The sequence below is a fragment of the Cheilinus undulatus genome, linkage group 24, assembly GCF_018320785.1.
Source record: "Cheilinus undulatus linkage group 24, ASM1832078v1, whole genome shotgun sequence".
Classification (NCBI taxonomy): Eukaryota; Metazoa; Chordata; class Actinopteri; order Labriformes; family Labridae; genus Cheilinus; species Cheilinus undulatus.
This window is the reverse complement of record NC_054888.1, coordinates 12,335,321-12,351,609: the sequence shown is the minus strand read 5'-3', so window position 1 is coordinate 12,351,609 and position 16,289 is coordinate 12,335,321. Positions and strand designations below refer to the sequence as shown.

At 39.1% G+C, this 16,289-nt stretch overlaps 1 protein-coding gene across 1 annotated transcript; it reads right to left on the bottom strand.

The window, feature by feature from the left end:
* Positions 1-126: 126 nt before the first annotated feature.
* LOC121506291 (cystathionine beta-synthase-like) lies at positions 127-15,912 on the bottom strand. Its single transcript, XM_041782028.1, has 15 exons — positions 15,758-15,912; positions 9,072-9,369; positions 8,735-8,841; positions 8,375-8,509; positions 8,208-8,287; positions 5,728-5,932; positions 5,548-5,639; positions 5,339-5,464; positions 5,170-5,254; positions 4,981-5,086; positions 4,517-4,594; positions 4,291-4,425; positions 4,088-4,196; positions 2,240-2,324; positions 127-999 (listed from the first exon to the last, which is right to left on the bottom strand). The coding sequence occupies exons 2-15, from the start codon at positions 9,359-9,361 to the stop codon at positions 866-868; spliced, it is 1,767 nt and encodes a 588-aa protein (XP_041637962.1). The 5' UTR covers positions 9,362-9,369; positions 15,758-15,912; the 3' UTR covers positions 127-865.
* Between the last annotated feature and the right edge of the window lie 377 nt (positions 15,913-16,289).

Here is a 16,289-nt window from a genome sequence, read left to right as displayed (position 1 = left end):
TTGCTTATGTTTGGAGAGACATTTTGTCCAGCTGTAAAATCCTGTCTCAGAAGACTTGAATCTGTTCTTGGAATTGTGAGAAAAATTTGCAACTATAAATGGTGAAAAAAGGGACAAGCGAAACAGTTAGACTTCCTTTAAACTTTATTCAAAATCATACATATTCATTAAGGAAAAAAAAAAATGATGCGATACAAAACATTTCTCTCAGACAGAGCTAAGATTAAATAGTCAAGACAACTTTACATTCACATCACAGACAATGTGTTGGAAGAGGAAAGGGAAAGGATAGGTTTTTTCTTCTTTTCAAAAAAATACGATTACACTCTGCATTTTTGTGTACATATACACAAATGAAGCAGTGATAAGCAGCACTGAAAGAATAATATGCTTATATACAGCAACCACCTACTTCTTTAAATTGCATAATGAGATGAATATGGTTTTTATACTAGTCTATGTCTTATAATTGATGTTTGATTGATACACAAGGCAACAGTGAAACAATCATGAATGTTCCAGACAAACAAAAACAAACAGAGCCGTCTATTTAAGACTCTGATACAAAACTAAAAACTTTCTACATGTTTATACTTACAAAAGATTTGCTTTAAGCTCTAAAAGCAAATATAATAAGTAATAATAATCAAGTAATCCCATCAAAGGTTGAAATATTGGTAAAACATATTTGCTTAAGACTTCGGTTCAAACATAAAAATATGAATCATAATGATGGAAGTGGAATAAAGCTGGCAAACTAAATCAATAACGTCAAAAGATTGTATTTTTGTTATCTTAAAGACTTGTTTTCTTAAGCTGTCTTTGCGTTTATGGAAGAAATGTGAAGAAGTTTGTTTGGGGTGTTTCAGTTCAGCTCGTCGGTGGACTCTGACAGAGATCGCTCCCTCCTCTCCCGGCCCGTGACGAAGTTGAGCAGGTCGACGGCCGTGACCACGCCGAACACCATCTGCTTCAGGCTGGGGGAGCCGTCTGTCAAATCTGCAAACACATCAAGATGATGAACAAAACATTAGCAGGGAACGCAGATTTAAGGATTATTAGAGCATGAACAAAACACTTGACCATCTCAGTAAAATATTCAAAGAAGATTTTAAATCATGGTTTCAGGGCAACCATGAAAGTTGGATTCATTGATATAGCAGTACATTTAATTCATCATTCACACAGAAAATCTCAGATAACTGGAAATGACATACTTGGTCACTAAATAGGATCTGTCATCCAGTCTTTTAATTCTAAGGATTATTTTTGGGCTTTTTTTCCTTTAAGTTGATATGACAGCTGAGAATAGAGAAGATATGGGGAGAGAGAGTGGGGAAAACATGCACCAGGATCAGGACTCAACCCTGCAACCAGAATGCTGAAGACTGTAGCCTCTGTCTCTGGATGCCTGCTCTTCCAACTGAGCTAAACTGATGCCCTCATACTGCCTTTTATAGCATGTGGACAACAATTCAACCAGATTCAAATAGTTTTATTCATGTGTCCTTTGTCATTTAACAGCAATGACTCAGTGTAGGACACTACATCTTGTTAGCATTAGCATCAGGGTTTGAAATCTAGTCGTATTCTGCAAAACTGATGTTATTTAAGTTTCTGTTTTAGCCATAAAGTGTTTCTAGCGATTACACAATATGTGAAAGATCAGCGTGTGCCTGTTCTTTGATCTGACACTCCTCCTTTGGCGTCGAGTGAGGGTTATTATAGTTCACCAACTGATGGGAAGAGGGAATACTGATAACCTACAATCGAACTGAATAAAAGCCGCACCCTTTTATTGAAGTCTTCCTTCAGGGTGTATGAAGCCAGAAACACTTTTACAAGCTCTTTCTCTTTGGGGATGCTTGGTTGTTGCTGGACTCTGATCCTAAGGTAAGTAATGATCAGCTGTAAGCCGACAAACTATGCTGCAGCTGTCTTATCACACAAAGGAGCGGTCAATAGTGTGTCCTTGAGTAGACATTGACCCTGCACGTGCAAAAACAGGACAGAAAAAACAGAGACTCTCTAATGTAAACATATGGCGTGACTGCTTTTTTTGTGTACATGATGCAAGGTGTGCATCAAAGTCCATATAACCATGAGAGGGCGCCAAAGATACAAATAATGAGCACATGATGCATTTTTTTGTACTTTTCAGCTAAGAAAAGGGAATTAGGACTTGAAAGTAATGAGTGAGACTCCATTTAGTCAAGAAGGCATATATTTTTGTACTTACACTGAATCTGCTCATGTACCACCAGAGCAAAGTGGTCAGTCTCCAGGATGCGAGACAGCTTTCCCAAGTTGTCAGTCAGACGGATCTAAGAATGAAAATATGACAAAAACAACAATAAAAATTTAGGTCATATTTTTGCACAAGTCACACATGACATATGAAATAAATTCAAACCATTGGAGTAGAGCTCAAGGAAATAGGCTCCAATGTTACCATTGCACTGTTACATCCCAAGTTATTAGTCATACAGAAGGAAATTACTGCTCTATAGATCTTCTTAAGTAAAAGTTAATTGTTAAAGTTTACTCAAAGTACTGAATAGTTACTTTTGGTACTTAAGGGGGTTGAAAGGTAAAATCTGATTTTTTCTTCATGTAGAAAATACAAGAGAATATGAACCTCAAACCAGACTGTTTAGTTAACCCTCTGAGCCTTATACTGTTTTTATGTCTCACCTGGACTTTATTTGATCTTTAAAAGGCTTGTAAAGCACCAACCCTGTGGGGCAGTTAGGCTCTAATCATCCTTTTTTCAGGACAACCTGAGCTTTAAGAATATGTGTGCTACAGTACTGTCACTTGAATTAAAAAAAAAAGTAATAGGACTATACAGACAAAAGGAAGAAACTGAACTGAAATTAAAACTCAGATTGTTATGAATTAAAGACAGTCAATATTAATGACTAAGGGTTTTTTTAGACAAACTTCTTCCCCCATCTCTTTTGGACCAAAAAGTTATGCATTTTAAAGTTGTATGCATCTTAAAAGCCCAGCTAGGGTCTGGCATAGCAAATTAGCTAAAGCTACAAATGCTGTAGTGTGTGACAACAGATTACTTGCTTCATATTTGTCTCTAAAATACAAGAACTTTTATTTATCCCCGAGGAGAAATTCAATAAACAATAAATGAATACAAATAAACAACAAATGAATAAATGCATTTTTTCTGTGATGAAAGGTCTTCAAAAGTTCACATTTTCCTTAAAAAGGGAATTTGAGTCATTATTTAAAGCAGTTTCCATCTGCAGTGACTCTGAGGGACACGTCACAGCCTCTCTGTGTCTCTTTCTCTCCATTATGAGTTATTCAGACTCTCCTCTTCTGTTTCTAAGTCTGCAAAGCATGACGTGACAACAGAAAAACCTGTCATTGGTTTTCACAGCCCGTAGCAATGTTTTCTCAGATACAAACAGACTCCTGCCTTTAGCGCTCATGATGTCAAAGCTAAAGTTAGCATTTAGCTACTTCCTGGTAATCATTTATATTTGATAAAGACAGATTTGATCCTAAAGGTTCGCATTAAAGAGGACAACATTCATGTTGAACATATTCATTTAAGTTTGGGGGAGACTTGCAGGCTGCATTTGTGCTTACAGTGTAATGTAAGCAGTGTTGCTCTATTTTCAAGCTCCAGTGACAGCTTCATGTCACAGAACACGGTCCATAGCAACGGCCTGCAAATGGTTAACAGAGGCATAATGGTGTGACTTGAGGCAAGTTATCGAAGTTTGTACAACCATTGGAATACTGTGCTAAAGATGCTTTTTATATTAAAAATATGAATATGGTGTGCCTTGAAATGTTGGCTTGATCTTAGGTGTGGCCCAAGTACTGACTGTTGGTTTATTTCTAAGTCAACAAAATCAGAGGAGAATCTAAATCTTCAATTACAGATCATGTTATTGCTGTCTGCGCTCTTGAAATCCATTCCCAAGCTAAAATAAAGTCCCTAACCAGAAGATCCCCCGCTCCTCTATGTGCAGCTGCTCCTAGCCAGTCAAGTTTGAAAACTAAAGCTTTTAACTTTCACATTTCTTTCCACAGAAGAGCCAAAATCAGATGTTCTGACCTGTTTGAACTGTTTGTAGAGCACTTTGCTGACTGGGTCGGACAGCCTGATCTTCCCTGCCAGAATGGAGGCCAACATGTTCCCTAAAGTCACCATGCCCAGGATCAACCTGAACACACAAACAGAAACACATGAAGGTTAAAGTTCACACCTTTGAAGAGAGAAGCTGGAATAAAACAAATTTAGTTTTTAATCTTTCTCACCCAGCTTCGTCCACCACGGGCGCCTGGTCGAAGCCCTTCTCTTTCAGGATCTTGATGGTCTTTTGGCAGCTGACGGTGGGCAGGACGGTGAGGGGGGCGGACAAGTTCAGACCCTGGAGCTTCAGATTCCACCACCTGATCCACACAGAAACAAGTGATTATTATCATCAGACCACATTCATGGGGAATATTTAAAAATACGATGTATCCTTGAAATAAGACATACCATGGTTTCTTCACCATGAGGTCCTCCTCGCTCAGGAAGCCCTTCTGAACCATCCACTTATCACTCAGGAATTTTGACCTTGAAAACAAAAGAAAAATATGTGAAACTTTAGGAGTTATATATGGAGGAAAAAAGCACTAGATTTCTTGATTTGAAAGGTTCCTTTTAGCCATGACTTAACAGGCTGATCAAACTACGCTCACTGGCCACTAGAGGGAGCTAAAGCTGCTTATTTACTGCTAAACAAGAAATGTTCTTGTAGGCTTAATGCAAAAGGGCCATGCCATTTTACAAAAAACAAACAAAAAACAAACAGAAAAACCCATTTCATTCAGCTGATTTCTAAGTTTGATTTGTGCTCCTACACCTCTGAGGAGAAAGACAAGTCTTAACAGCCTCATAACTACAGTAGGACGCAGAGGAAAATGTATGCACATGTGCTAAAGGCATCTCTACATTCTCACATGTAGTTTCGGATGGAGTCTGGCAGGATGACGACGCAGCGCTGACCCTCCTTCAGCTCTTTGGCTACGTTTACAGCAGCAGACATCGCCGTCCCAGAGCTGCCTCCTGTTAAACAAAGAGCAAGACTTTAATTTGCTTTAGCAAAAGAATAGATGTTGATATCCACGCAGGGGTTGTTTTTCACTTACCGCAGAGCAGTCCCTCCTCTCTGATCAGCATGCGAGACATGTTGAAGGACTCATCATCGTCCGACTTGTACCACATGTCAATCACCTGAAAATCAAAACAGATCTAGTTCACATAAAGTGGACTTGAGCTAAGCGAACATGAAGACAGAGGAGGGGAACTTGAACTCACGGATCTGTCGAGGACAGTGGGGATAAAGTCATACCCGATGCCCTCTACCTCATACTGGGTCTTATCAGTCTTGTTGAGCTCCTCGGGCTCGGCCAGGATGGAGCCTTCAGGGTCGACACCGACAATCTGCATCAGAAACAAACCATTCATGAACACTGAGGAGCTTTAAAGGTAGTGGTGGTGTCTCCTTTCAGCTATGAGAGGCTCACTTTGATGTTGGGGCATCTTTCCTTCAGTTTGCGGGCGATGCCTGTGATGGTCCCTCCTGTGCCGGCTCCTGCCACCAGCATGTCAATTTTACCTGGTACAAAGAAAAGAAAAAGAGGTGGAATCAGCTGTTAAGTTCACTATGCTGAAATCAGGCTAACTTCTGTTTTTTAAAACTGTACCGTCGCACTGCTCCAGGATCTCCTCCGCTGTAGTGTCGTAGTGAGCCAAAGGGTTACTCGGGTTGCGGTACTGGTCCAAGATGTGAGAGTTGGGGATCTCATTTTTGAGGCGCCAGGCGACACCGACGTGAGACTCCGGTGAATCGAAGCGAGCGCTGGTGGGCGTACGCACAATTTCAGCTCCAAGAGCTCTTAAGACGTCCACCTGGAAAAACGCAAGGCCAGCATTAAGAGGAGCTGATTTTACAGACGAGACTAACTTTTAAGGTTCAGGCTTATACTTCCATGTGTATTTTAAATACAGCCATGACAGTCTTAGCATTATTGCTTATCTGCAGCTACTTCAGTGTTAACTGTTAACGACCACTTTTTCATCTAAAAAGTTGGCAGTGTCCAATATGCTAACTTGACCTTTATACCAGAATAAACTACTAAGGCATGCGCTCTTATTACTGCATTCATTGTGTAATACAAGCAGCCACTTTATCCCACAAATGTGCTGGGAAACGAACCGATGCAGACTAGGCTGAATTGTGCTACTTTTTAACCACTTTTCTCCTTCATTATGTCATAATGCTGCATTTCAAGCAGGGTACTAATAAATAAATTAAACTAGTGGAAAGCTGATTGAAAAAATTCTCAGGTAAAAACAAAAAGTGAGAGGTGGAGGTGGGCAGTACAGCTTGTGGGCAGTGTGTCTGTACTTTACAAATCTCCCTGCAGGCTGAGAGCTCAACAAGTATATGATAGCTAGCAGGAGTGCAAACTCCACTGCAATGGTGAAAACAGAACATAATAAAAGAGCTGCATGTTGCCAACTTTACTGAAGGGTTAAGGGTAATATAAAATTTTTGTTCATTTAAGACAATGGTTGCCAACCTTTATGGTAATCCTAAACCTGCGAGGATCTCTGATCATTCCTTAATCGCTTCTTCTGTATCAGTGCCATATTTAGGGTCTTTAGAGTAAATTTTGCCATAGTCTTTTCATTGAATTTTGCACATCCTTTAGAGTAAATTTTAGGGTATTCTAGAGTGTTGAGTTAATATTAGGAATGATGATTGAATGTATTATGTATGCTATTTGTAAATTGTAAATTGGCCCCTGTATACAAGCTCCACAAAGCTTGTAGGGAGTTCCATTTCACAAATGATTTTCAATAAATTATGATGGATTGTACTGCATTTTTAGTGGTTTTGTGAACAAACTGAAACTGAAATTGTCCTTTGAGATCCCCTCACTTGTATTGTAGAGGAGCTGAGGCCCCTCAGGACCCACACAAACAAAAGTTGATGCATAGACTTCAAAAATCAACACCTTTAATAGTTTTTGTTGTTTAAATATAAATAAAACAGTCCCAAACAAAGCTTTTCCAACCCAGATACAGTACCTTTGCATGCCTGTATGAGTAAATCTAATTTTGAGAACCTCAAAGCAGACGAAGCCCCACCACACACACACAACGAAATCTGGATCCCCAAAATGAGGCAGTTCATCTTGTTGTTTTCATAATTTCAGGGATGCAAAATAAGTGAAATTTTACCAATAAAGATCTACATATTTCAAAAACTGCTGTTAAAAGTCATTTCATTAAAGCTTTGGTGAGGGACTTTGTGTTGACTTTGGCGCCCTCTATTGTCAAAACTTTCTATCTCTTAGCTGATCTTGTCCTACTCATGTAGCAGACATGTTTTAAGGTAACATCTTGTTCTTACCAGCAGCAAAACCTTTCATTGACTTTAAATCTTTTCCATGAAAAAATTCATTTTTAGGAGTGTGTTGCCTGTCACCTACATCCTGCAGCAGCAACAGGCTTTAAAAATTACTGGATAAAAATAATCAATCTTGTTGCTGAAGAACTTGTCTACTATTTTAGCTCATAAATAAGCATCAGTCTTAATTTCTCAGTTGTTCACATGCAACTAAAAACTGCTCGCAGTAGCTTTAAAGATAAGCTGCATGTCTTCTATACAAGTCAGCGGCTTCTTCACTACACTCTGTTTTCCCTAGGTCATTCACAAAAAAAAGGCCAGTTTCATAATAAAATACTATCAACGTTATATGACGGATAAATGTTATAAAAGCCCAACATAAACTAGCTGAGCTTATTTAATTAAGAGTAGTTAAACCAAAACAATGCATGAACAAAACACATGTTGTTATCTTGTTGCGCAACATGTTTGTGCCAAGGAGTAGCTCTTTTATGGCTGGGAGGTTTAATCAGGTTTGGACTTGAACTCCATGGTAAACAAAAGATGGAAATTTAATAAACAAGAGCCTAAAAGAGGCTTTATATTCCTCCTAAATATCCCTAAATATACAAGGGTTTAACAGTTTTAATAGAGTCCAGTGGCTTGTTTTGACAGCGAGATATCAGAAAAGCCCTGGACTTCAGCTGCACGCTCTGCTGCTAAATCCCAAACAAAAGCTGCAAGCATGTTTGTATGGGAAAATGTATAAAAAAAGTTTCTAAATCTCACCTTCTCCATGCTCATTTTCTCAGGCATGACGATGATGCAGCGGTAGCCTTTCACCGCTGCAGCCAGGGCCAAACCGATCCCTAAAAAACAAAAACAAAAGATTTAAAATTCTGTTGCTTTTGAGCACAACACACAGTGTAGTTTAAGCAACACATGTAGCTCATTACCAGTGTTTCCAGATGTGGGCTCTATAATAGTATCTCCGGGTTTCAAGATCCCAGCTCTCTCTGCGTCCTCTACCATCCGCAGGCTGATTCTGTCCTTTACACTACCACCTGCATTGAAATACTCGCACTTTGCCACTAGAAATCAAGAAGACACACCTGTCAAAGGATTATTCATGCTAGAGTTGATTCAAATGATACACAGAGGGTGAAAAGGGAACAAATCGTGAGCTTAAAACACAAAAACATCACTTAATCTCATAACATGCATGTTTACATAGTATCAACGACTCAAGCACGATTAGAGTCACACCTTCCGTCTAATATGAGAATGTGTCTGTGCTTGTGCACTTGCTGACTCACGTATTTCACACTTGAGTCCATATACTTTGGGGATCTTGTTGATGCGTACCAAGGGCGTATCGCCGATCCTGTGCAGGATGTTTGGAAGGATGGCTGGCGCGACGGATCTGTTGGGAGGAAACAATGCTTCAGCCACAAGGACAAAATAACAACACTTGTTTCTCTGGTTTGAGGAGTCTTAATCACCACTTTTGTGTTGTGGCATTCCCAGAGGGTTACAGAAACTGGTTTTTACTGACTTAAACAAAGACGCAAATCTCCATAACAACACTTCAGACAAGAATTATTATCTAAAGAGCAACTGTTATAGCTGTTGAATATTTCAGCTCTGAATCACCTTGGTACTCGTGTGTGAGGGTTGTCTGCTTGTGAGGCGTCTAGGCTCCACTTGCAGCGGCTGGGAAGGTCAGGCCGGATCCACTTCCTATCAGGACTAGTGTTCTTTGTGTTGATCTGAATTGTCCTGTTGGATTCTTCGGGTTCCACCGCGTGTAGCTTATCAACGCCGTTCAATGGGAATGGAGCATCAAGTTTGGTGTCTCCGTTGGTGTGGTTGAGTAGTTTGGTGGCGTGGGGGCACACAGGGGCCTTGACCACGGCCTCTTTGGTGGAGGGAACTGATGGCATGGCTTACCCTGGAAAAATCAGGATAAAGAGTTATGTAAAAAACTGGCAAAAGCAGATGGGTGTAAAACTTGAGTCTGGTTCTGCCTGGTAACAGGAACTTGCTCTTAGACCCTGCTGCTTTACTAAAGTTTGCCAATTGCTGTGCTCATGGATTAATGTCAGGTCGTTTTACATAATTTAACAAAGAGTGTGAGTATCCAGGGATTACATTATTGAGGAATTTGAGCTATAAAATTAAAGAATGATTGATAAAAAAATACTATCACATGTATCCAGAATGAGACTCATTCAACTTTAAAAGAAGAAAAAGTACAGCTGGGTATGCTTCAACGTTTCCATTACAATACCAAATTTGCAGAACACTCTGTTTACAAAAACTGTTTCATTATGCTATGCTAGCAGCAAAAAGCAAAAATAGCAAAAATAAATATTAAAAAAAAAAGTTTAATAAACCTTGTACTGACTTTAACATTTGTATGTTAGCCTTTAAATGCTAATGAAAGTTTGATGGGTAAGCTATTGACTGACACATGACAAAGCTTGTTAGCATGCTACTTTTAGCTTTATAGAAATGTCAGGAAGCTTTGCAGGTATATGGTCACAAGTTGAGACATGGGAAACAGATATATAAGGGTCAGGACTATCAAAAAGCATTACTTTATGGAGATTGCACATTTTAATGTATATTTAAAATATAGCCCGTTAGCATGTTATTGCTAGCTTGATCAATAGCAAGGTCAATAGCTTTACAAATATTGTATATTAAAAAATCAAGATTATGTGACAATAGAGATTAAAACACCAATAAATGTATAAATTGGGAAAATGTTTTTCTTTCGAGATTTGTTGTTGAGCATGTTAGCATGCTATCGTTAGCTTCATGGTGACACCATTAGCTAAGCAGATATTTGTTCAAATTTGGGATATGGGACAACAGAAGTAACAAAGTTATGGAGATACGATCATATTCCAGCGATAGCCAAAACCCTTTAAATAATGTATTGATTCACATACATAATTTTGCATGTTAGAAGGGTAGCATTAGTTTGGTGGGATTTCAGTTATCTTTGCAGATATTTTGTCATAAATCAGACATGAAAAAAAGATGTAGAACAATCACAAGTGCCAAGTATCAGGAAATTTGCCACACTTTTTGCCATTATTTGCATTTAACTCGAATAGTGGGATAATTGACCTATGGCTAAGTCCCGCCCTCAAACGCGATGGGCCAATCACAGTGTGTATAGCCACTCCAATACACTCAGACATTGGCTACCGGGACATCCATTGAAATGAATAGGAGAAAGTCAGTTTTCGTCCGGTTTTATAGTTTGTTTTTTTTTTAGAGATTTTAAGTTTTAAATGGTCAAACGGTGTTTATGGGGTACATGCGACTCCAACACAAGGTATCCTGAGAGGCTGGGTGACACCACATCTAAACTGAGAGAAGTGTCTTCTTTGTACATAATTGTGAGGTAGACCACAACATCAACTCAGCGTGAATAAAATTAACACGGATGTCTACATCTGTTGTAAGGTAAGCAAACATCGTCTTTGAGGCTACATATTGTCACTTTGCTGGAAAGAAATATAAAGTTATCTTTAACATCTCTAACATTAGCTAAAGTTAGCCTAACGTTAGCTCCTAGCTACGTTGTTCGTTGTGTCACGTTGTTTGTTGGGGGTTCATTGCCATTGTTCGTTCTAGTTTTTATTTCTTTGGTGATTGTACATCATTAGCTGTTGTCCAAAAGGCTCTAGTTAAACTAACGTTAACTTCTGAAGCTTAGCTTCCTTAACTTATCTATAATAGCCGAGATAACAAAGGTTGGCAAACGTTATGCTGAATGATTCAATGTAAATACTGTAGCACCAAACTAACAGAGAGACACTCTTGGTAAAGATGGTAAAAAAGGCCATTATATTTTTCTTATATTCTGAGCCAAAAAACCTTAACTTTAGTGGCACTTTGATTCTGATCCTCTATCTTGTGGTCTGAGATTGTGATGGCAATGAGATGCGGTTTATCACGTTAGCACTGGGACCTGTAAATTTTAGCTTGTAACTGAAGCTTTTTATTGACCTTCTCGACAATAAAATGATTAATATATCCCTCCAATGCGTAGTTTAGGCCCTTTTGGTGACTTCAAGATGATATGTGATCTGTCTCCAAAAATCATCAATGGCCTCCTGTGAAATGTCTCCTACTGTGACAACTGCAATAGCGTCTGTCACTGAATGTTCATTGTTTGTCCGAGTGAGTGGAGGGGGTGTGGCTTAGCCATAGGTCAATAGGGATGTGATGTAATTTATAGTTAGCTATCTAAATACTCAAATTAAGTATTAAAAGAACAACTCATTGCTTTGCTTGCATTATCAGTAAATGCTGTTGCTTATCAAATCATAACTTATCTATAGTGACAAATATTACCAGATTCTTGTTAGTACACACTCCTACAGGATGGATTAAAACTTTGGCATCATTGGCCAAAAATCATGGCAATACAACCAGTGTGGAAGCATCCTATTGAATAACCACAAAAGCCAAACAAATGAAACACCAAGGTCATAGGGTTCATGATCCTCTGGTGATCAAGAATGTCTACTTCAAATTTCCTTGAAATCCAGCTGTTAACAGCTGGGATACCATGATCCAGAGACGCACTCAACAGTGCAGCATTCCCAAAATGTTTTTTCCAGGAACAGGAGCTCTACACAGGCTTTGTCTGGAGATATCATTGGCAAAAGTCATTAAAGCCTTGTTTAACTCAGGAAAAGTCTTTTTTATTTTGTACTTGAAAAATTTTCAACATCAATACATTTTTTTGATCAAGAGGGTTATGAGGATTTGAAGCCAAAGAAAGTCAATTTTTAATATATCCCAGAGGCAGAATCAGCAGCCATAAAAGAAACTAAAGCAGAAAAAACACTAAAACACAACTTGATCTGATTGACAAAAAAAATGAAAATTAAATCCGTCACGTTCTCGCCAAATGGTTATGTAAAGCAGAACCAGGCAGAAAAAACAATGAACCACTCTTTTCTTCTATTAATGCTGAGTCATATGAACACTAACAGATAAAAAAAAAACTCCATTTGGCAGGACACGCCGTTTTTGTTGTTTCTTCACCATCCTTTGATTTTAACCGGGCTTAACATTTAACACAGTCATGATGATCAAACAAATACTGTGCTTACATCAGTGCTACCTGAGAAAACAGAACTGATGGTACGGGAACCCCTCGTGTTTGGCTGATTAAGCTTCTGCTGATATTGCATCACTCTGTCACTGTTTAAACAGATTAAGGACACGTATTTTTAAGGAGTGAGAGCTCTGCTTTGAATGAATCACAGACAGAACGATTCATGAGTTAAAATTTAAGAGAAATACTCTTTAATGATACAGACTTGTACTGGTGTGTCTTCACGGTTTGTGTTTTTACTTTATCTCTGTTTGTGAACATAAAAGCCTAAAAAGACCCAATGGCTGGTTGTGAAAAGTTATAAAATGCTGTAAAGGTCACAAATGGATAACTGAATGTAACATGTTATCTTTGACTTGGGCTCCAGACAACAGGGTAATAAATATTAGAAGAGTGTTCACAGGAAAGTCATAAATACTTTATGCTGGTAGTGGTGGAGTTAAACAGCTTAATTAAAAGGATAAATTATTACTTAGGTAATACAACCTCTCAAATACTTGGTAAAGAAGAGCATTTGAAGCATTTACCAACAAAAAAAATGATCAGTGACTACTCTTGGATTTAGATTTTAAGTTTTACATCATTGATGACTACACCAAGTCTTAAAATTTGGAAAAAGGGGGTGCAGATGTCCTGGGTGGTTCAGTTAGGCCCTGTGGCTCCTTTCCTTCATGTCATTCCCCTGTCTCTCTCGCTCTCTCCCAGATTTACTGCTCTATCCCGTCCTATCAAAATAAAACTAAAAGCCGAAAAATATTTTTGAACTGAAAAGTTGCATTAGTTGCAAGCTTGATAAGCACTGGTAATGACTTAACATTTTATTGGTTAGCAAAACAAATGACTTTTCCTTGGTTTGCCAAGTACGGAAACTTTAAAATAACTGAAGATCCTCAGCTATTTTTAGAGAAAATCTGACACAAACAAACATGGTCTAAATTGGACAAACATATTGATGTTTTTGTAAAAAATGTTGACAACATTGCATAGGAGTTTGTCTGCAATTTGTGGTAAATAAAACAATGAAAAATACCAAACTGGCTGTGCAGGACTTTATTTTGTTGCTGTATAATCTAAACAGATAATATTGCATGTGAGTCTTAATAATCTGGTATTAAGACAAACCGCAACCTCACAAATTGTCTTCCAAAAAGACAAAGAATAAGGTTCATACTAGTGTTACGGTGTCTTTACACATACTTATTTAAGCATCCATTAGTTTTTCCTCATGTCCACTGAACCCAATAGGATATGAACCTGCACTAATACACAGAGCACACACAGGGGCCAGCTGTTAAAACCGGGGCCCCTCGTAGACTCCACTAGTCCAAACCCTGTGATCCAACCCCATCCTCTTAAGCAAACAGCTCTGCATGGGAGAGAAAACTGCCTGGGGGATATGTTGCTTCAGAGTTAGTGACGCACCGGTAAATAAGACGTTCCGTTAACAACGACTCCACCTTAGAAAACAGCAATCACTCCAAACAGAAGCACTTTTTTATCTCATCTGGCAATATGAAACCAATCCGAAGTGTTAACCTGTCTTTCCGCCCACATGCAACTCCAACTCTTGACACCAAACCTCCGCGGTAAAGTTACTGGTTAAGGTTTCAGTGGCTACAACTGCTGTGGTTAATGTGGGAAAGAGGTGGTGGTATGTGGCGGCCTTACACGGTTCAACAGAGGGGGGGAATATGATCCTCCCTGAGAGGACATGTGGCGCAAAGCCCAGGCGGAGAAGACTTCCAGGAGTTAACGAGGAGGACAGTCACTTTTTTTTTTTCTTGTTCAAAATGCGACAAAGTCGCCAAGAATAAAATCCTCCCAAACCTACTGGTCTGGGAAAAGGGGGAAAGAAATCACCTCATCTGAACCCAGTGACACCAAACCCCCGACTACTGAAAAATCACCACAACATTCTTACCTAATCAGACTAAGTTATCTGCTTAAGTTATAGCATTTCTAATCTGCACTGGTATGTTCAGGCAGAACAGCAGCTCTTTATGGTTTATGCTATGGAAAAGTTGCATTAGTCGAACAAAGCTGGTTTGATTATTGCTCTGCCAGCAACAAACACAAAGTATCAGCTTGTGGACAGCACAAGGAGAGTACACTATAGATAGTCACTCAGCCATAATAAATGATGGGGTAAATGTGAAAAGCAGGAATGCTTCGAGTCGGATGCACAATGTAAAACTGCAGGCATGGTCACCCAAAAACCCCACCACATGGGGAAACATGTTGCATCACTGAATGATCACTTTTGCTAGCCTTTACTGTGATAAAATATGTAGCAGCCAGGAGAACGACCCATAAGTATAATATAAGCAATGCTTAAAATGACAACTGCAAAATTGGCCGATTAGTCGAATTAATTAAGCTATTGTAAAGACCTGGGCTAAAAAAACACAAGTATTTACGATTTGAGTTTCTCTTACAGCATAACCGAAGTGTCACGTTTAACGTTTCTTTGGACAAACAACGCGTTTTAAGCCCATAACAGAGGCAGACTGCACGATTAATCGGGAAATATTCGGTTGAGTCATTGTGAATAAAAACAATAAAAGCGATTAGCATCTTAAATGTAAATATAGACATCATTTTAAACGATTCTTACAACGACTAAGAGCCTAGATTTTATTTTATCATCATTATTTTGATTCCTGTGTTGTTTTAACCTCTCAATTGAACGATTAATCGTAGGAATGAGCGACATCCATGTATTTCCTCCACGCATACTTAAAATATAACGGCAAATCCTTCGTTTATCATGGCATCCCTTCGACATGTAACGGCAGAATAAAAAACAGACTAAAAGCCAGCTACAGTCAAAATTCAAATTATTAGCATACCATGGTTAATAACCTTAAGAAACCCCCAAAAAGGACGACTCAGCAATTATTTCATATTAGACAATGCAATGATAATGCACCTTACAGACGTAACAGCGACTGATAATGACGTAAAATAATATATGTTGCTCTTACCGTGTGGAGTAATTGAGCAGTGACAGAAAATAAGGAGAATCAGCTGGCAAACACTCAAATAACGGACCTTTACACTGAGGTATATTGCATCAGAAACTGCGTCTATAGAGCGTCTTTCAGTCAGCAAACGTCACATACCACGCGGGCTACTGGCTCCATTTTTCATTTGTTTCTGGTGATTTCTCCCCCACGTGTAATTTCCCACTCACCTGCAGTGTTAAAATGCCCGAAAACGCGTGAGGTGGAAAAAAAAAATCACAGATGACCCCGGCGTACACGCTGCCTCAAAGCACCACCTCGGAGTGAGCAACTTCCGACAAAGACGACGGTTTTCCCGACGACGCACGTGGACCGAGCGAGGGAGGACGTGGGCAAAGTTTTGAAAACGCACTCCGATTGGATGCGGCGAGGGCGTCTGTTTGGCCTGCCCAGCCAATCAGAGCGGAGATTTCTCAATAAGGGTTTGGGAAAGCGCTGTGTTAAAGTTGTCCGCACCATCTGTTTACCTTTTATTGACCAAACAGGCACACAAGGCGGGGACTTTGACGCATGTGCCACCTTGAGAACTTCTCATGCTAAGTCTGTACGTCCCAAAATATTCACGTAACAACTCAAGAAATCCGAAAAAAAATAGCATTTTCAGTGTCAAACGGCAATTATATTGACTGATGCAGCTTTGGGTGAGGTTTGAACTGAACAAAGACCAAATTTTAATTTCAAGTAATCAGAAAATATATTTAC